Source organism: Phaenicophaeus curvirostris, chromosome Z (genome assembly GCF_032191515.1).
Source record: "Phaenicophaeus curvirostris isolate KB17595 chromosome Z, BPBGC_Pcur_1.0, whole genome shotgun sequence".
NCBI classification, from domain to species: domain Eukaryota; kingdom Metazoa; phylum Chordata; class Aves; order Cuculiformes; family Cuculidae; genus Phaenicophaeus; species Phaenicophaeus curvirostris.
Window position 1 is genome coordinate 12,934,957 of NC_091431.1, and position 22,293 is coordinate 12,957,249.

Consider the following 22,293-nt stretch of genomic DNA (forward strand, 5'->3'; position numbering starts at 1 on the left):
TCTTTTGATGCAGCCCAGAATACAGTTGGCCTTGTGGGCTGTGAAGTGCTCATTGCTGGCTCATGTTGAGCTTTTCGTCAATCTGCACCCCAAAAGTCCTCCACAGGGCTGCTCTCAACCACATTGTCCCCTGTCCTGTGTTGAAACCACAGACTGCCCTGACCCAGGTGTAGGACCTTGCCCTTGGCCTTGTTGAACCTCCTGAGGTACGCACAGGCCTGCTTCTCTAGCTTGTCCAGGTCTCTCTGAACGACATCCCATCCTGCTGCATCACTCAGCTTGGTGTCACCTGCTAACTTGCTGAGGGTGCATGCATGGTATTTTACACAGAGCAGTAGTCCAGGTTATCAAATCCCACAGCTGTGCCTTCTCAACAGATAGTCAGACATCACTACAGTTATGGTCCCTGTCTTTATTCATACCTTATCTTAACAACAAAAATATTGATAGAGTGTTTGAGCAATTACAAGTTTAAAGAACAAAAGGTGAATGTACCTTATGCTAGGGGACATATTTTTAGAATGCAAGTACAGACATCACAAAATGAAAGGAATTGTTCAGACAGTAAGAACTGAAACATACAAACTGTACTTCCCTGAACATATCTTAGGTACACAATGTTCTTTATTCTTCTAAGGGTGATCTTATTGCTATTGCTAGATTTCTCATTTTTAAGTTTCATTAAATAGGTCTATCAAACAAAAAAAAAGCCTTTTCAACTGCATGGCGTAAAAAAAGTTCCCCTAAAACTCAGATATACAACAGACACCCTTTCAAGTTTGCGGGTGAGGGGGTGTTGTCATGAAGAGACAGGCTATCCAATGTGCAAGAGGAGACTTGATGACACTTCCCCATCTTTTCCTGCCAGAAGTTCTTCCATGTTTTGCTGTTTGGCAGCAGGGTGCAGGGGACACTCTCCAGTTGCTACTGTACAAATAGAATGCTGAAGGCCATCACAACACAGCATGCAGCCACGTAGGGACTCTTTCGTTCACCTGGAGGGAGAAAAAAACCCAAACTGAACAAAAATTTAGGCAAAATTGAACAGATCTAGGCTGCTCCTAGCCTAATAGGGCAATTATCCTATTGCGCATGCAAAGTAATATGCAACCCTTCCAGACTGAGAAATGCTATTTACAACTACAGTTGTCTATTGAGGAAGAACATGCATGGGAATGGGAAACTAAGACGTGGGATAGGATACACTGCTCCATGAAGACAAGAGATGGACGTGTGTGCTTTAGGCAAAGGTCAATACAAAGACTTCTATCTTACTATAAATCCCATTTTCTGAGGTGCGTTTTCTAGAAAAAGATATTTTTTCTTAAAGAATATAATGCTGCTATCTCTTGGTGCCAAAGACAGTCAGGAGGCAGGCACTGGAAAGCTGACCAAGACACCCAGTCTTTTACTGTCTGTGTTTCCAGTTCTGGCTAAGGGCTATTGCTGCTCAAAAGCTGTTCACTGTCAGCAGAGAAGAGATACAGCTTGATGCTGTCTGGCCATGACAGTTGCTGTATGCAGTGTGCATATTCTACAGGAATACATATTCTCATACAGGAGCCAGCTGGGGACTGGCTGGGGAGCTCACAGAAGCCCAGATATTTGCCTTTTTTGGCTTGCCAGAGAGACATATAACATTGTTAGCACGTGGAGAGGGTCTGGTCCACAACTTTTTAGGTTAGTGATAAAAATTTTTAACAGATCACAGAAGAAGCACAGAAACCTCTATTTCAGACTCTTTCAAATTAGTGTTACAGTATTCCAGGGCAGATCATGGATAAAAGCTAAGCTTTCTCTATTAGCAGACACAAATGGTTGCAAAGGCAATTGAGAAAGATCTATTCCTGTCCACTTGGTCCAGAACAAAACTATAGAGGTGTTTTGCCACCAAAGAAGGGATTAAAAAAAAATTAAGCTTAGTTAGGGAACTGTAATACAATCACGGTAATATTAGTAATGTTAATCAGACTGCTAGCTATTTACATGGACACTTCTTCCATTTAATTAGCTAGGCGTTTTTACTCTTCTTACTTAAGAATTACTCTTCGTGCATCCACTGACTTCTCTCTGAAGAAGGCTCCGCTAAACTGGGCAGTAATTCCAGCCTACAAAAGTGTCACGAAGTCTTAACACAGCAATGACTCTTTAAAGTGAGAAGGTTCCTGGTTTTAAGCATTCAGAAGCATAAAGACAGAGTTGGAGCTGTTTGCTTCAAACAAAGTTCAGTTTCCTTTTGCTACACGATGTCTTTTTTCTTACTATAAAACATCTTTTCTGAGATGCAGTTTTCAGAGAAAAATTAAAAGAAAAAAAACTGTCAAGGCTCCCAAATCTAACATTAAGGTGGAATCCTCAGAAAAGGAGTCTCTTTTATCAGCAGGATCTTAAAAAGACAAGCAACTTTGCACAGCAAAGGAAAAATACAATACTTGTAGCAACACCTCCCTTAAGTAGAAGCGCCTGCCAAAGTGACAAGATATTGTAATGATCTGGCATATATTTCATTAAGATTCAAATAACTGAATGAATTAATATCTCTAGATTCACATCTGTTTAAAATAAATTTTTCATGAAGTCTACCTCCTACAGTTTAGAATATTACAATTTTCACATGGGTTATACTTTCCTGCTCTTAACCTTCTTCGAAGAGAAATCACCATGTGGCAGGATTAAGCATCATTTTGCAAAACTTTGTAAATATGTAACCACTTGCTTGTTATTAAAATCTTATGTACATGTAGAAAGGTCATTTAAATACACTGGGCAAGTTAAATGTAAAGGAAGCCAGTAGGCATTTTCATTTTTAAATGCCTTTGTGATTAACACAAATAAAATGATACAAATCATCTTCAAAGCCCATTTCCCATACTGAGGTTATGGCAATGTTATGTAAGGGAATGTTCAGGAGGAAGGTTAAGATGCTGCTTACTCATCTGTCAGTCTAAAAGAAAGTCAAACTGGACAACTCTAGAAATAAGTTGAAAATAAATCGGTGTTTTGTATGCAAAAAAGAAAAGGAAGCAGTTCAGCACGGGGCACAACAATGCATGCATTACCTTGGATGCAGCAAATGCAAATAATGGGAAGGTAAGATGATATTCCAGATGAACTGCAGTTCTTCACTTTATCAAGTGGACAGAGACGTCACAAAACCTCTTGTTTACTCTTTTTAAGTAGTTTTTTATACCGTTTGCTGTGCATGGTTAATGGCAAAAAAATGCTTGCACTTAACTTACTAAAGATAAGATGTTAAAGTAAGGTAAGGTGTTCTCTTTAACCTTGAATAAACCTTAATACAGCTGAAATTCTACAGTTATTTTTGATAGTATAGCTCAAAGTTAATTTCTGACAGCTGCCATCTTGTCTGTATCTTTCAATTACAATACTAAAATTAGTTCTGCTATGTCAATTGTCTAAATAGCACAATATAGGCAATCATTTTAACAGCAAGTTTTCACAAAAAAAATGGCTTTGCATCAATGCTTTTTAACATACTGAAAAATGCATGCCATGTCACTTTCAGATCCTGAGAATGCAAAAATGGGAACCATATATTTTTCCTTTAGGATGAATGACAAGTAGGAAGATCTAGAATGAAAAGTTCAATGTTTCTGCTCCACATTAACAATGCAATTTGAAGACACTGTTTGGATGATGGATTTGTAATTTTTTAAAAATCTTGGATATACCTTAATGCTAAAACCGAACTTCTGTTGCATATTCACGTTAAAATAAATATTGGGGAAAAAATGTCTAAAATCAGATAGGGCTGATCAACCTGCATATAGATGCCACTCGGCACCAACAGCTTTGCATAATTCAAAAGTGCAGAGAAGCTAATAAGGAAAGGAAAGCGACATTTGTGATTAAACAGATCCTTACTGCATAACGAATCCCCTGTTGTTTTACAATTATAAGGTAAATATCTGGCTTTTGTCAGCAGTCCGTTAGAATTTCAAACAGAGAGCAGCTTATAAAGAATCACTGATTCCTTTGTATGTTAATACGTAGTCATCCCTTGTTTATTTCATGGAGTAAAAAAGGCAAAAAAATTTGCAACTATAACAATATATATACGAATTAACATTAGAAAATGCAGGCTTCCATGATGCAATGTAAGACAGTCATAAACCACCCAGCCCTCCTATACTTCAAGGAGGAAAAACCTGCATTTTAAAAGATGATGTATAAGCATGGGTTTAATTGCTACATGGAAATATTATACTAATAAATATTGCATACACTAGAAAAAGCACTGGATTACAGATTTCAAATAAAAAAAAAAAGATTACCAATCCTGGCACATTTCCAGAATATTCCCAATAGTCTGTAAAGATAAAAAAATTCATTAGGCTCTTAGTCTAATAAAATAAGTCAACTGATTTTCTTTCTTCTATGTCAAAGCAATCCAAATAAACAATAGTTTGTCAACTTGACACTATTCTTGACATCAGAAATAACTGGACTCCTGCACAGAGGGTTACAGGCAATGAACTAAACCAGTGGCAACGTTCTTTCTAAGTCTAGCAAGATCTTATGCATGCAAGAAAAACAAACTGGCATTTACTTAGTCAGGGTTCCAAATCTAAAGATTTCATCAGAATTCTATGTTCTAAATTGAAGTACTTGAGACAGAAAATTATGTGAAGAGAAAAAAAAACCTGCACTACAAAAATACTAGAGTAGGAAACACCAACTGGCCTCCATGTCCCTGTACGTGGGAAAACTTTTCTGTTAATATACTGAAGCAAGATTTTAAAGTTTTCCTACAGGCATGAGAGATTATGAACCCGATTACTGCAATAAATTTAACACTTTGTAGTCTCTCTTCTTTACTTCCCTTAGTGATAGTGGATAAAAATGCCTTCTCTAACAGAGCACACTCCTAAATCTAACCTGATATAGATTATTTGCACTGAAGTAAATAACAAAACAATTCTTCACATTTGTTTTTACTCTTTTACCAAGGTTTACCTTGCTCATGGCTCTCTGAGGCTGCTTGCCCACGACGTTAATTCTCACAAGTGCAACAACAAAGGAGAAAAGCAGGATTCAACTATTCAGAGCACATCCAAAGGGATGTACAAGCATGTACGCCACAAGTTCGTGATTTCTCTTGGAAACTAAAATAATCTTATATAGATTTCTCAAGGGAAGCGAGCAGGGACTGCTTTGGAATCTGAGAAGGAAGAGGGTTAGAAATACTGAAGCACCTTGAACTAGAAGCCAGCTTTCAGCCTTTCAAATGTTGGTCCAAACCGTGTTGAAACCTTGTATACAGGAAGGTCTATTTCATAATATGACCAGTGCAATGCAGCAAAAAAATGTGGGTTCAACCACACTGTCTATTTATAATTTACAGACTAAAAAAAATTTCATTTTTCCTCTTTCTCCTGATATGTTTATCAGTAGTAACTTCACCCGCTATTATTTGCGGAGCTGTATCAGCTACCTGCTGTCATGGCAGTTCTCCAACTGCTTTCTGAACCCATATCCATGACGGTTTGATTATTTGTCTTACCTTTTTCTTGGGCTCCAGTAATAGCCTATTTTTTCCTGCTTAAAAGTAGATAGATAGTTTTGGGCCACTTGCTCCTACATACTCCAGAAGTCAGCGTGTCCTGCACCTTTAAAAAGATAACTTCTGCACGACTTCATATTTTATAGCCTCTTTTAATGGTCTTAGTTTACTTCAGCTTCAGTCCCTCTTTCCTTTTAGCAGTCTCCCCTTTATTTCTGAACCAAGTGTCCCGAGACCAATGTACTTCACTCATGCAGGTAAAAAGGCATTCATGTCTAAATCTCATACAGCAAATGAGACAGCCCCATATTACTGGGTGGATGGCTCTTAAGACTCTGAAAATGGGTGCCACTAAAATTAAGATTTAAAGACTGTGCAAAAGACTAACACAAAAACTTCCACAATCCAGCACATCACGTTGCCATCTGTCAAAAAGCTGCCCAGGAACTTAAAGAAATAAAACATCACTGCCCTGCTCGTATACATAGTTGAATAATCTTACCTGGGAAAAAGAATATTAACTTCTTCAAGCCATGTATAAGTCTGTTGAATTTGCCTCACAATCTCAGCAAGGTATTCCTTCGCCTTCCCTGGGTTTTTCCAACTATGTGTAATAATGCTGAAGTACGGAAATATCATTCATTTTTCCTAGCCCTAGGAAACACCCTTCTTGCTGAAAATATGCATTTGCCTTTCTGATGTGGGAGGCACAAAACAGTTAGAATATGGGTTTCACCAGCTACCCTTACTGCAGTTAACAATTTTGAACCTGAAGTCACCACTGACATGAGGACTGACAAGCCTTCAAACAGATGACACTAGTATCTTTTTAAGAGGCTTTTGCTGCTATTGGAACAGATTAGTACCTATCTTTGCCCTCACAGTTTGCTGCAGAGAAAAAGAAAAATGAAATCTGGACCTTTAAATAGCTATAACCACAGCCCCTGGATGAACTAGGGAGGTCACACTGGAAGAAAAGCCTGTGCTCGCCTTCTGCTCTCCCAAATTTTTCCATTACTGCTCACATCAGGTACACAACATGCACCTCTTCAAGTCAAAACCTGTTTTATTATTACAGGAACTATGCTGCCTTGAATGAACCTACTCCAAAATAATTCCTCCTGAAGCAACTAATCAAAGTAATTGCACTGTTCCTTATTTTCCCCTTCATGTTTGTCTTCATCCTTGTTTTGATACAGGTGAAACGTGCCAGACTGGCTGGCATACCTGCTGTTTTGTGGCAGCCACAAGTCAAATGTGCAAAGGATGCTGCATATTCCTGGCTTTCAGTGTTAATGTTAAAAGCAGTTATTATAAAAGAGATGTTGTATTATTTGGAGAAAAAAAAAATGTAAAAAAAAAGGAATCCAGTAAGGCAGGAAAGGGCTACTGGGGCTTTAGACTTCGGCTGCTAGACTGGGAATGCTGAAAAATGCAGCTGCCATGTGTTTACTATGAGAACCCCACTGCCACTACAGGAGGGAGTGTGCCCCTGCAATATTTAAGTCAAAGGAAATCTCTGCTGCACACAAGCTAACATATCCTTTTGGTTAGCAGGGAGGAGAGAATTATGTTGTGGCACACATTGTCTTTAGTTAGCATGAAACAGTAAAAGTTCACTTGCTTTCCCAGCCTTAAACACTATTGCTCAGGACAAAGCACATGGAAACACTCAAGATGTGTCAGGGAAAATGCAGGTTTAAAGCTCTGTTCAGCATGGTAGGAAAAGACACATTTTGGCAGAAGTCAATGGGATGAAATACAGTGTCATGAGGATGGGTTATATCTCTTTGCAACAGCCTCTCAACCAACAGTAATATGTTTATTTATTTACCATCACCAGATTTAAATCTTCACCAAAGTTACCACTCACTTAATGAGAAATACAGTGAATAAGAATCAAAATTTCTCCTTTCTGTCACTTAAATATTTTATTGCTACTTTTTAATGTTATTAGTTTGGAGCAGGAATAATGAGGTAAGATCATCTCTGTGGTCAAATGAAATATCAGTAGAATTTATTTTATCCAGTAAGTCTAGACATTTCCATTTGAGCATGGAATACGTTAGTGGAGAGGGACAGGGGTTTAACAGCATATGAGCCTCATCTAAACATCTACCATTCAGGAAACAAATTTCATTGCTTCCAGGCCAATGTTTTATTCTCCAGTACAAAGTAGTCTACATACGTGTATATATAAGACAAAAATAAAATAGTATGTCCAACATCTATACAAATATAAACGTACAGATCAAACACCCAACTCCTCCACTGTGTCAGCACCCTTTGAAAACATTTTATGAAGAGAGTTCTATTGTACTCCAGACAGATTTGCCTCAAGAATAAACAGAGCAGCTCCAGATTAAAGGAAATAATCCTTGCCAAGAACAGCACTAAAATTTTAATCAGTAAAATAAATATTCTTACTTCTTGCTGTGTATACCTCATTGACTATTATGTTATCTTCCACTAGCAGACACCCAAATTCCCCTCATGCCCTCCCCCCTAGTCCCTCATGAAGTCATCTTTTCCTTCCGTCTTTACTTTTATCAAAACAAATCTCTTATGTCAGTGGCAACCTCAGGGCCTCATATAAAAGGACATAAGCACTCTCATGTTTGAACTACAAATTGAAAAAAAATGCTAGCATTTTTTGGGTATCTTACACTGCTGAAAGAAAACTTGTGTGAAAAAATAGCAATTCCAGAGGTTAGTTACAACAAATGTTTTCAGAAAACAAACACTGAAGGTTCTTAATTACAAGAGTCTACTTAAAACTGGCCATTTTTTCCTGAAAATTAACTGCAGAAGTTACAGAATATACTTAGGGAAAAAAACATTTTATTTAACAGCAATTGATCTAATGGAAAAAGTGGACAAGTCAAACACCCTGCATCCAAAATCCTGTGTGTTTTTTCCAGCTAGAACATGACCAGATAGAATTACTTCCTACTTCTGTAAATATTATCTGCTTTGTTTTAATCTTAGGTGACAGCATTGCTGAAATACTATGGACAGCCTCAGTGGTTTCTTGGTCAAAACTGTCCAACAGTTACTTTAAAACCACAGTATTTAAATTACAGGTCTTCATGTTGCTGATGGCACCCAACATCCAAGTCACATTCTTTGTAGCACAAAGAAAACTGGTAAGCCAAAAGGTGAGTGAGTATTAAAAGCCTAAGTGAGGCATAAATTTGTTTCTGTGGCTGTCCCCATTTCCCACCACCTCAAAAACGGTGCTGTGAAGTAGAATAGAGAAGAACTGTTTTGCAGCACTGCTACTGCTGCAACATTAAGGACATACTGGGAGAACGTGGAAGACAAAGGAGAAAAAGACCACTGGTCACTGAGGAACACGTGTTTTAGGAATAAAAGTGACAGACCAAGTTAGAGTGATGAAAGGACAAAAAAAAAATAGGCAAGACTTTGCAGAAGCTTTCAAAAACTCTTCTACAAATTCCTTCATCTTGGAGAATACAGAACGACTGAAAGAGACCACACAAAAGGACACTGTTGCTTACTTTAAAAAATATTTTAAATTTTGCATACATTACAGATTATTACTAAAGCTGAATTTTAAACTCATACCTCCAAAACACCTTTTCTTACCTACACTAGGAATCCAGAATAAATCATTACAGCAATAGCTCCATGTAGGGCAATATTTTCTGTTTCTCATTTCTGTATTTTTAATAAGCATCTAATTAAAACGCTGCAAATCTAGAAAATAATTGATAAAGCAATAATAGTTGGCTTTGTTATAAAAAAATGCAAGTAAGTACTTGCAAATACCATATTAAATTCTACTATAAGGTAAAAAATGAAGACTTTTGTCTTTAAAGGAGAGAGAATTTTTTCAAATTAGGATTTGTACTATTACTCACTGTTAGAAGATTCTAAAATGTTACAGTTAAAACTAAACAACTTGTGTATTTTTGAAACGATAGGACTACATACCCAGTTTTATTTTTGTCCAGTAAGCTGGGAGCCAAGGATCTGATATAGGCGCAGGTACATATGAGCAGCAATATTACGGTCAGTAGACTCTGAAAGTTGAAGATGGCAGACTGTGGAAGGAAATTAGGAAAGAAAAATTATGTTTTCACAGTACACAGTTTCCCTCACTGCATAAGCTGGAGAAAATAGGTGATCTCCTAGACAACACCCATTAAAAACAAAAATTAAACCTACAATGCCACTGAGCTCTTTTTAACAGTCCACGGCACACAACAGTGGAAGAACAGAGTTTTGTCTTCTCAATCCATCCCAAGCAAGGTAAAGAAACAGCAGGCAAAATGGTAACCTTACAGTTTTGCTCCCAGGCACCTATTCCAAAGTCAGTTTGTGGAAACTCATTAGCACCAGGCTAAAAATTACAGAAAAGAGATGTTCTCTCTCAATAAAGAATATGTGTAACTGTCTTTTGTACCAATAGAGCATGTTAGTAGTGGTGAAGTTAGAGATGAAGAGTATTTGACAAGTAAACCAGTGGCAGCCAGGACAGAGAACAATGAGAATACACAGGAGGACTATTAATAATCCACTTCATGAAGACTATATCCAAAATTCAACAGATTTATAGAAATACATACAATTAAGTCCACCTGAACTATGAAATGACAACCGATGAGTTTTATTTTCAAAACTCCTTTAAAGTTTAAAACATCTTTAGAATAAATATGTTTTTTAAAGTGCTAATTACATGGAAAACGATGGACAAATAGTGGAACTGCCTCTGGATGGAGAAGTAAAGTTGTATTGCTTAATAAAAAAAGAAATCTGCCTAAACACAGTAAGAAGAAACAATTCTTGAGTAACTGCTAAATATCTGACTATTTGCTAAAGTCTACGATATCAGTAACATGCAACAATTGCATCTAACAATCTTTTCTTTTTAACTAAAGTCTGAGTCTTGTGTGGCCAAAATGTTCTTTAAACACTAACCTACAAAACTGCTGATTATAGAATCACAGAATCACTAGGTCGGAAAAGACCTCACGGATCATCAAGTCCAACCATTCCTATCAACCAGTAAACCATGTCCCTGAGCATCTCATCCACTCATCTTTTTAAACACTTCAAGTGATGGCAACTCAACCACCCCCCTGGGCGCCTGTTCCAATGCCCAATGCCCCTTTCTGTGAAATTTTTTTTTGTTATGTCCAGACTGACTCTCCCCTGGTGCAGCTTGAGGCCACTCCCTCTTGTCCTGTCCCCTGCCACTTGGAGAAGAGGAGAGGCCAGCTCCCTCCTCTCCGCAACCTCCTTTCAGGTAGATGTAGAGAGCAATAAGGCCTCCCCTCAGCCTCCTTTTCTCAAGGCTAAACAACCCCAGTTCCCTCAGCTGCTCCTCATAAGACTTGTTCTCCAGCCTCTTCACCAGCTTCATTGCTGGCGACATCATTTCTGATCCAAGCCAAGATGCCATTGGCCTTCTTGGCCACCTGGGCACACTGCTGGCTCATGTTCAGTCACTGTCAACCAACACCCCCAGGTCTTTCTCCTCCAGGCAGCTTTCTAGCCATTCTACCCCTAGCCTGTAGCTGCATAGGGCTGTTTGCCCCAAGTGAAAGACCAGGCATTTGGCCTTGTTAAACCTCATCCCACTGGTCTCAGCCCAGTGGTCCAGCCTGTTCAGATCCCTTTGCAGAGCCTCCCTGCACTTCAGCAAACCGACACTTCCTCCCAGTTTAGCATCACCTGCAAACTTGCTAAGGGTTCATTCAATCCCTTCATCCATGTCACTGATAAAGACATTGAACAGGGCTGGACCCAGCACTGAGGCCTGGGGAACACCACTTGGAACTGGCCTCCAGATGGATTTTGCACCATTTCCCACCACTCTCTGGGCCTGGCCATCCAACCAGCTTTCCACACAGGAGAGTGTGCACCTGTCCAGGCCAGAGTCTGACAGTTTCTCAAGCAGAATGCTATGAGAAACTGTCAAAGGCTTTACTGAAGTCCAAGAAGACCACATCCACGGCCTTTCTCTCATCCAGCAGGCAGGTCACTTTGTCATAGAAGGCGATCAGGTTAGTTTGGCAAGACCTGCCTTTCACAAACCCATGCTGACTGGGCCTGATCACCTGGTTCTCTTGCATGTGCTTCATGATAGCACTCAAGTACACCTGTTCCATGACTCTTCCTGGCACTGAGGTCAGACTGACAGGCCTGTAGGTCCCTGGATCCTCCCTCCGACCCTTCTTGTAGATGGGCACAACATGAGCCAGCCTCCCGTCCAGTGGAACTTCCCCAGTCTTCCAGGACCGCTGGAAGATGATGGAAAGGGGTTTGGCCAGCACATCCGCCAGCTCCCTCAAGACTCTTGGATGGATCCCATCCAGCCCTATAGACTTGTGAATGTCTAATTGGCCAAGCAAGTCTCTAACCACCTCCTCTTGGATCATGGGATCTTTGTTCTGCTCCTCTGACTCCTGGGTGTGTACACACAGCAGACAACTTCCCTTACTATTAGGCATTAAGTACCTCAGCCTTGTCCTCAGTTTTTGTCACAGTTGTTCCCTTATTCACACTGCTTACCTGTAGCGATCTTTTCCATAAGTATAAAATTATGGAAGGAGAGAGAAGGTAATCACTTAAGGACTGCTGTACCTCCATAACCAAGAATAAAATCTGGAAGAAAGGCAGTGGATGCTGATTTCTAGCAAGTGCCACACTGCCATTCCAATAAACTATACATGAGCAACATATTTTTTTTTCCCCAACAGGTTCAATGGATTTTTTTAGTAGCAGTATTTGCCTACTAGTCCTTGTGATTCATAGCTTCAAATAATTAGTCCCAAATCTGAGACTTGGATTCATCTTAAAATGTGAAAACAACCCAGTTGCATGAAGCATGGAACTGAAGGTTTACTGGGTTTTGGTTGTTTTCATTTTTTTTTTTTTTAACTTAGCATATCCCAACTTACGTTCTAAGAAATTTAAAAGCATTATACTAGACAATTGCTTGCTTCAAGCAGCCTTATTTTTCTCTTTCCTCACCTATATTCATTTGCAAATCCTATTTAGTCTGAATTTTTTTTAAAAAAAGGCAAAGCAAATACAATAAATTCACTCTTCGTTCTGGAGTTCTGACAAATTTGAATATAAATATCTCGTAATTTTTCATACTGGTCAGTCCAGAAGGCTGAGTACTGGTAGTTAATTAAGTGTAAATACTTAGTACTTATGAAAGGATATTATGTTGCGGTTTCCTTTTTCAAGCAGAACTTGATGGGATTTAAGAGAACAGAACTCCCATAGAATCATAGAATGGTTTCAGTTGGAAAAGATCTTTAAGATCATTGAGTACAATCGTCAATCCAACCCTGCTAGATCTGTCACTAGATCACATCCCCAAGTATGACATCTGCTTATCTTTTAAACACCTCCAGGGATGGTGACTCAACCATCTCCTGGGCAGACTATTCCAATGATTTACAATCCTTTCAGTAAAAAAATTCCTCCCAATATCCGACCTAAATCTCCCCTGGCACATCTTGAAGCCATTCCACCTTGTCCTGTCACTAGCTACCAGGGAGCCAGCTACCATTTCCATAGTCTAAGTCTTCTGTTGATCTATGCACACTTTCTTCCTATGTCACAAAATTCTAATGTTTTGAAGCTCCTCTAATCAAATTTCTTTGGTTGAGGACAATTATAAAAGAAAATATCAATATTTCAGTTCAGCAATGCACTAACTGCAAATTAAGAGAGAAAATTAAGAAGCTTTACTAGAAGCAAAGCCATTGGAACATTCAAAAGCCTTCTCATATTGAGATCTAAAACTTTGACAGAGGAAGAAAAAAATCATCCTTAGCTCACACAGAGGTCTCCATGAAACATACAAAACAGGATCGGAACACACATGCGACTGCCAGTCCTGAATACATGTATTAGACAGAGCTACATATACAAACTAATCTAAATGTCTTAGGTTAATGGGGTTCAACAGGCCACCTGTGGGTCGGGAGCTACCCACTAAGAAGGAATGGCATAGAGACACTGAAGAAGCAACTAGACAACCCTGCCTCCATAGCCAGTGTGAGGAATTTCAGCATTCTGAAGGCCATGCACTCAAAGGCAGCATCAGCCATTGGAATGGGTGTGCTACTCTCCCCTTTACTTCTGCCTGAAACAGGAACCCTCCTGCATCAGCCATCCTTCTCCAGGAGTAAAACTCCCAAGACATTTCCTTCATTCCTTATGCTCCTTCTGTAACAATAGCCTGAGAAACAAAAAAGAGACAGGGTGAAAAAGTGATTACTAGAGAGAAGGTAGGCAGTGGAGAATGATAAAACTGTAAATGGCAACTACACACAAGAGGTGACACGCAGAAAGTTTCCTGTGATGCGTAAGAACATGGAGACAGGGCATTACATAAGTGGAGCAGTGATCCAACACCCAAAGCCAGCCCTCAGGTCCTCAAGATGAGGCTACCTGCTTTTCTACCAAGCCACAGCACTGGCTAAATGTTTAGTTTAGCATTTTAGCTCACCTAGCTGAGTCACCATTTCTGTTCTACTGCATGATAAATAATGGACAGCTTATCCACAAAGGACGAAACACTGCCCATCATTATCAGTAGATCCTTGCCTTTGTATGAGCCACAAGCTTTTGCCAATTTCAGAAACCATGAAACACTCAATTCCCCTGCAGAGACAACTCCTACAACCTATGAGAGGCAGTCTCTCCTGGCTCCGGCAGGTCTAACATTACTGAGGGGCTGGATCCAGGACCAGCTGCCTCTCAGCAAAGCCAGATACTCCCTATCAATTGATTATCTTGATCAGTCTACTGGGAGACACAGCTGTCCTCGACATCTCAAAGTGCAGTGCCTCCCAGAGCTCAGTTCCCATGAATTCCTGCAAGCTTTCTCCTGCAGCTGCTTCTCAAGGAGGCTGGTGGTATTGGGTAGTTCAACATACCAAAATGGCAGACGGACACACTTGCTTTCTCTTAAGCAGGGACTGTAAACATATACTCATGAAATGTGTGATTAGTCAATCAATAGGGGCAGCACATAATTGTTCTTTGTTGAGCTCTTCATGTGTTTCTCCAGATAGGCAGCACAGGGCATTGCTGTAATTGCAGACACCATTCCACTGAAATGTTCTTTGAATTACACATTTATCTACACAGCCACTTAAAGAGGACAGACAGGAGTATTTTAAACTTCTTTACACCTTTAAACTGGTAACGAAAATTTATTTTTGAAGTGGATGGCTTCACATTTCACACATGAAGTAATTCTTGTGCCCAGCTGAATTCACAAAAAAAGAGTGATTTACATCCAGCTGCTTGAACTGATGTAATGAAAAGCTGCCATAAGAGTCATTACTTGGAATCATTTTAAAAAGCACTGCATTCACATGCCAAGCTATTTGGAAAATGTCATAGTGTAGGTGGTTGCAGTTCAGTTGGTTAAACAGGGTTCCTCTGATCCAAAAGTAATTAATTGGAATTTTTTAAATGTTGCTTGGCTTATCATAGCTTTTGAAAGCCTCACTCCCCTTATTATGAAATTTCAGCACATGGAGAAATGGATTCTATCTTTTAGATTGTGTTCACATGCTGTTGAAAAGAAAAATAACTTCCCCAGACTCAGACTACAAATGAGAAAGAATCAGCACTGGTATTTTATACTTGTTTTACATTGTGTTAGCTATGGCTTTAATCATATATGATGAAACTTTCTACATCTGCATTTGGCATATTTCTGACATGGTGGCAACATCTTAGTAAATACATTCTGTGCTACTTAGGTAATTAAACTTTCCTGCCCTCTTCGCTCTCCTGCGTGCTGTCTCCGGGGAGTTGTGGAGCACTATCATGTCACCGCAGCACTAAGGAGGTACTATATTCAGCAGAACTTGCAAAACCAGTTTTTTTTCCTCAAGTCTTAAGAAATTTAAGACCATGGATTTTTACTTTGAGACCTACACACACAAAGGTTCTTCTAAAACCTTCCCAAAATTAACCTTAAAAAAAAGTCTCTATATTATTTCCCTGATCATATCGTACCTTATTAAAAATAATTCACCATACCATACACCATACAAATAAAGTATGAATGATCTTTCAAGTCTTCTTGTGCTCACATTAGCAATGGTGGTATGTATTAGAAATACTGATGTGAATATAGGGCAGTTAGAAGACAGACATTACAGTTAGAGACATTTGAATGTATTCCTACCGAAGTCCTCATCTGAAGACTGCAGATGTCCGCAGAGGACACTGTGACAAAACAGGACACAACAAGGAAAGAAAGAGTCTCCAGTTGCCCCTGGATGATAGCACCAGTCTGCCACAACACAGGAGCAGGAGATGGTACAACAGCTCCTTTTTCTGGAGGGAGGAGGAAGGCAAGGAGAAGCCTGTGGATGTAGTAGCACTTGATAATTTAAGTGTTTAATACACTTTAGTAGGTGTTGGCTTAGAGTGAAAAATCTCTTATGTGGCTGAGAAAGGGAATCCTGACAGGCAATAGAAATTGTACAGCCCCTATCAACCTGGTTATAGACAATTTAGTTAGCACTAAACTTACTACACTTCAAGAGAATGAAAAAAAAAAAAAAGAGGCAGTTCAGAGTTTTGGTTATCAATAACTCTGGCATTTTATAAAAGTATTTAATTTAATGTGCTGAAAGGAAGGGCACACTAAGACAATTGCATAAATTTTTAGTGATCACTGGGAAATGTGTGTTTTGCATGAGGAGACATATCCATAACAGATGCATCGATTCTAAGCTTTCTGCAATGGAAGTAACAGGTATAGCCAAGATTTCATATAATATTTATCTCTACATAATTATTTGCATCTCTCTTTTCTGATTCAGATACTGTTTTAGGTGCTGTTTTTTGTGAACAGCACCACAGAACTGTGAACCACCTAATGGTGCATCCCTTGGGCTGCACTGTGATAAATTACACTGTAAATTTTGATGCAACTCTATGTGTCACCGAAGGACCCACTGAATTTCCCCTTGCCTTGTATACTCTCATTTAAAAGAAATCACCTGAGATTGCAATCCTAGGCAGGGGGAAAACATGCAGAAGGAAAATACTACTGTCCCTCCCCAGGGTTGGCAGAAAGCTCTCCCAGTTTATCTCAATAGATTTAACACTGAAACTCAAGCTTAATCTTCCCTAGACTTGAAGTATTTACAAAATGATTACTCTATCTCTGATTGCTGTGTGACCACGATTTCATCTGTGTGGTATATGGCCAACATAGCCTTGGCAAATTGTTAAACTTTGCCCCGCAGTTACTATTATAATAACCAATTTATGTGAGCAAGCACAGATAAATTAGTAGAATATTCTAAAGAATTGATAACTGCATTTGTGTAATATGCTGCAGTATACATAGTCTTTCTAAAGTAGTTTTATTTTCTTTTTCCCTCCTCAATATTATGAAATTGATGGATGCCTATGTTGTCTGGAACCAAAGGAACAAATGCTGACATCCATCCATTTAGCTGCCTTCTTCATATTAAAATGCGAGCAAAAGCGTACAGTACAGTTAAACTGTGATTACACAAGAGTTCATGAAAATGTAAAAGCCTACATTAAAATAGGAATGTGGGCTACAAACCCCATCATAGCAAAGTGAAATCAATGGATCTGAAATTTTAATGAAGAGGTCCTTAAAAAGCTGAAAGACGGAACGCTTATTACCTAGGGTTCCCATTAGGTACCACAATTCTTACTTTCGCAGTCTAAATCTAAATTTAGGAATATAATATTGGAAAAAATTGGCTGGTCCAATATGAACAAGACTTTCTGTTTTAAGTTGACTACACAATCACTGCAGTATTTAGTTTCCAAGGATTTTAGGTAAAATTTTTAATGCTTATCCCCGTTTCTGTCCAAAACATTCAAAATTCTGTCTAAAATACACATTTTTTTGTACACATACAACTTAGATTATGTCTCAAACACAGTAACAGTACCAGTATCCTTCCTCCAGACATTTATTGAAGTATGTTGTCTAATTAAAATGGCTAGTACAGCATATAGGATCTAATATGTATGCTCAACAGTCAACTTAAGACTAATATATCTGTTTATATATATAACTGATCCCTTTAAACAATTAGGGAATGAATTAACAGATGGAAACAGCTGTACTGTCCTGCAAAAGCTCTCTTGACTTTAACAGTTTTTTACTGCAAATCAAATCCACAGACTAACACTGAAACGACACCTCAAGGTGACAAAACTGACATTCCATGCTCACTTGAACTTATTCTTTGCCCCAATACTGAGACAACAGTTTCAAAATTGAACTTTTTGAGTAAGCAGCTAGTAAATGCAGCTTTCACTAAAATAAAGTGTCCAGTGGTGAAATTAAAAAAGTTAGACATTAAACTGTCACACTGACTATTTTACAACAACTTTCTTTTTTGTTCAACTTAAAGTTTGGACCATGAGTGGAAAATCCACAATGGATAATCAGCCCATTAACAATTTTACAAGTGTTAAGTTTTCTAAAAGTAGACCTATTACATCCTACTCTTCCTAAATCAGATCAAGAGATTAATCTTGTAACGGCAGTAGTTTCCTCCATTCTGTTATTACAGAAGCAAAACACTGCTGACATATTTTCACATCTTCCCATAAACCAATACAGAAGCACCCATGCTTAAAACTTTCAGCAGTAATTCACAATATGCTTATTCCACAGCAGCATTGCTATTTACAAGCGTGGGTACAGATGGTATGAAATCTATTAAGCACCAATATTACTATAGTAAACAACATAATTCACTGCCCCCACCAAGTCACACTATGTCTGCCATTTCTATTTTTCTCTTTCCTTTTCAGTTTTCTGACAGGAGGAAAGGTATGTGGAGAGTATTTGTGTTTTCTCCTCAATTAGCAGTGTTTGCCTCTACTGCTATAGGCATGCCAGAGCTGCCATGGGGAACAACCACTACCGAGTGCTGGGATGGTGGTCAGTTGTTGCCTGATGGGTGGCAAAGGTGGTTCTAGCATCTTATTGCATTACAACTTCAGCGTAAGACTAAAATCCTCACATTCCCAGTAAAATCAAGATTAGCTGGGTAGCAAAGGCTTTATCACATGAAAAATCTGTTACTGCAGCTGTAACTCCCTGAAATTATAATTGCTTATAAGAAAAAATTAACACCTGGTGGCATTACAATCCTGACATGAGAATAAATGTTCATCATTATTCCAAAATAAATTCAGAATACAAAGACATGTATATCTCTATATATTAATGACACCGCGAGACGGTAAAATTAACTAGGAAATATTTTAACCCGGTCTGTCTTCAGGCCATTATAAGAACGGAAGCTCTTTGCAAATTTGAAACATAATTGATTCCTTCTTGTAACTTTGAAAAAGCCAGACTTAAGACTTTGTACTTGAAGACTCCTGAAAGCTCTTTTGCAGAACAGTGTCTCAGATTCTGCTATGTTTATATCTGAGAGCTTGCTTTGGATCAATATTTACTAATGAATGTTTTTACAAATGGTTATATGAGCTATTCCCCTGCTTTCTATAAACACCATTCTACAACAGCAACAAAGCTTGTGACAGAAATGTTTGTCCTCGTGGAAATTTCCCAAATCAATTTCTCAGCAGTAATGTGGGGCTTGAGGTCAGTTCTAAACACAGAGTGAAGGGAAAGAAGCCATATTTGTGAAATTTTCTGCCATTCTTTATTTTCTTCACCATCAAATTGCACTTACAGACACAAAACATAACTAGTATGTATACCTACATAGCTACTACCGTTTTTGTCCATATACTTATGTTATGCTGCAATTGCATACTTCTGCTACAGCATAAAGTGAAGAACATCCTTCAGCGGGTGAGAAACTCATCATCTCTACTTTTAATGTAAAGTTACTTTAAGCTGCTTCTCTCTATCCACTTATCACATCAGATGTGTGTGCCAAACTTCTCCAAGCCTCACCCCAAGAAAGGTTTTGTTGAGTTGTTGAGTTTTGATGTAGAAATGTCAAAAGTTGACAGCATAAACTGACACAACAACTTGTGAAAGCCAGTAGACACCATGTTTTCTGCTTCTAAGTAAATGAAGCAGCTGTGTCAGTATACTGCATCCCCTCCGGTTTTGGTAATCTTTTAATCCATTGATGAGCATCTACCCCCTTTCAAAACTGTTTTAAGTTAAACTGTCAGTGAACAGGAAACGGATAAACCTAAGTTCTGCTCTCAAGTAGAGGGAAAAACACGTAGAGGCCAGTTTATACATATTCTGTTTGGCAGCAACTCTCTGGTCACCCTGCACAAGCTTTGACTTGCTTAGTAAGGATGTGGTAAGGAGCCTGGGAGACAATGGGATGGAAAATTCCAAGGTATAAAGTCCTTTGGAAACGATGCTCCAAAAATTATTCTGTTACTACTGGCTTGTCACAGTTGCAAACCATTTTCTTTGGAGAAAGAGAACAAATTGGAGGTGTAGGTTTACTCTCTTCCATTTGACAATACATAGACAGCAGCTGTTTCCTATCCTATGGTCAAGTGTGAGCTCAAAAGAAACTGCCATTAACTACTGCTTATAACTGATAATCCCACGAAACAGTTACTTTTTTTCTAAACAGCCATGACACCAGAGGCAGCACTATGGACAATCCAAAATCCTCGATATGCCACAATGTTTTCCCTGAAGAAATTCAAATAACACAAGACTGTAGAATCTTATTTTCCTTATACCTCCTTTGACATAAACCCACAAGCAAAATCTCATTAAAAGATTCTACCTTGATTCAGGTTCCTTGAAGCATAGGGAGTAACCTCTAACAAGCAACACAGGCAGAGAAAAATCTTCTCACAAGATCTCACATGCTTGCCATAATTTTTTTGTTAGATATAAACACTGACATTATATTTAAATGCTAAACAAGCAACATAAATGTCCCACTGATCAAAGTCCTCCTGCCTCTTTTTTTAGAATCTCAAATCCTTTTAGGTACTACGAAGAACAGCAAGGTGCTGTTGTACTTCAATAATATCAGCCTTTCAAGGCTCTGATTGAAGGTGAAGGCTTCACTTCTTTTTTGTCTCATTTTCTGTGTGTGTTTTAGATCTTCTGAGATAATTTAAGCCTCTTATCATGAAAACCCTTTGTTCACGGCTAGAAGCCACAGAGTAGAACAGGTTCATCTAAAAGATCTGCCAAGGAATGCTCAGGTAAGCAACTTACAGCAATTTCCTGCTGGTGACAATATTTGGACCCTAGGAACATTTTTGAACTGAACTGTACGAAGCGTCAAGAAATATTAATCTTTCAATAAGTACACAGAGAGTACAAAAAGATTCGGTGGAAGCTGTACAGGGCACACCACTGGTGATGGATAACCTGTTAAGCCCAGGATGCATGAGGCTTTGAGCAACCTAATCTAGTGGAAGGAGTCCTTACCCATGGCAGAAGATTGAAGCTGGATGACCTTTATGGTCTCTTCCAACCCAAACCACTCTGTGAGTCTTAATTCTTTAAATGTTAAGTACAAAACTTCATGTGTACAGGGAAACCTTTTCTTCTCCTTGCTACTCCTTTTAATTTATAAGATTACGTATCTGCATTGCTTATATCATGACCTTCATCTTAGTTGAGGAAGACCATTTCAAAGTACAGCCCTAACTGTAACCCAAATACAAATCCTTCATTTATATTCTCTGTATGTAGAATAAAAATTAAAAAAAAGAAACTGAAGAAAACATAAATGGTAACGCTAATGAGCTTTTAGGTAAACTCTATGTGCATTGTTCATCAGCAAGTGGACCTGGGCTTCTGATGCTACTCTTGAAAAGTGAGAACAGCAGCCATCACCATACAATGATAAAGGTTGGAAAAGACCTCCAACATCAGCAAGGCCAACCATTAGCCCAATATCACTCTGTATACTAAACTTAATCCTGAAATGTCACGTCTACACATTTTTTTAATACATCTAAGGGTACAGACTTCACTACTTCCCTGGGCAGCCTGCTGCACTGCTTCACCTCCCTGTCAGTGAATATTTTTTTTTTCTAATTTTCAATCTAAACCTCTCAATCTAAACGGCATAATTTGAGGCTGTTTCCTTTCATCCTACCACTTGCTGCTTTGAAAAAGACACAAGCAAAGCGTCAGGTTTCAGCTCACTGCTCAAGACACAATACGCCAAGCAACGCAACCAATAAGTCAGAAGATCAGAGAAGACAGAAACTCTGTCTTTACAGAAAAAGCGCCGCAGGCCAGAGCTAGGGCTGCTGCCCGGCAAAAAAAACCCCGCAGGCTAGGCCGGTGTCGGGGGACACGTCCCAGGCTGGGGCGGGAAAGGGGCCCACACTCCCGCTCGTCGTTACTGCCAAGCCGGCCGGCCGCCCAGGCTTCGCGGCAGGGCTGAGACGGCGCCGTGCTCACCGCCTCGTGGCGGGGCGAGTGCCTCAGCCTCCGAGGAGCTCAAAGGCCCAGATGGGGCACAAGATGCCTCTGGAGCGCCGGCGGGCGCAGAAAGCGCCTGCGAGCGTTGAGCCAGCTGCCGGGGCCGGCCTCGGAGCGGAGCAGGCGCCCCCCGCCCGCCCGCCGCCCCGCGCTTACCATGGCGACCCGCTCGCAGCCACATCACACTTCCGGCAGATGGAGGCGGGGCGGAAGCGCGTTACTGGGAGGGAGGGGGCGGGGACTCCGCCGCGATTGGCGGCTGCCGGCGCTGGAGGCTCCGATTGGCAGGAGGAGACAGAGGGAGGCGGGGCGGAAGGGAGAGCGCAGTTCTGATTGGCTGCCGCGC

The 22,293-nt window shown here is 39.5% G+C and overlaps 1 protein-coding gene across 1 annotated transcript; it reads right to left on the reverse strand.

Moving 5' to 3' along the window:
* Positions 1 to 397: 397 nt before the first annotated feature.
* TMEM167A (transmembrane protein 167A) lies at positions 398 to 22,192 on the reverse strand. Its single transcript, XM_069880346.1, has 4 exons — positions 22,104 to 22,192; positions 9,482 to 9,591; positions 4,296 to 4,330; positions 398 to 995 (listed from the first exon to the last, which is right to left on the reverse strand). Exons 1-4 carry the CDS (start codon positions 22,104 to 22,106, stop codon positions 925 to 927), a joined length of 219 nt encoding a protein of 72 aa, XP_069736447.1. The 5' UTR covers positions 22,107 to 22,192; the 3' UTR covers positions 398 to 924.
* Positions 22,193 to 22,293: the final 101 nt, after the last annotated feature.

Coding starts and splice junctions, on each gene's coding strand:
- TMEM167A (XM_069880346.1), bottom strand. Junction 4,331..9,481: donor CTGGACAAAAATAAAACTGG/GTATGTAGTCCT, acceptor TTATCTTTACAG/ACTATTGGGAATATTCTGGA. Junction 996..4,295: donor CTGGAAATGTGCCAGGATTG/GTAATCTTTTTT, acceptor TTCTCCCTCCAG/GTGAACGAAAGAGTCCCTAC.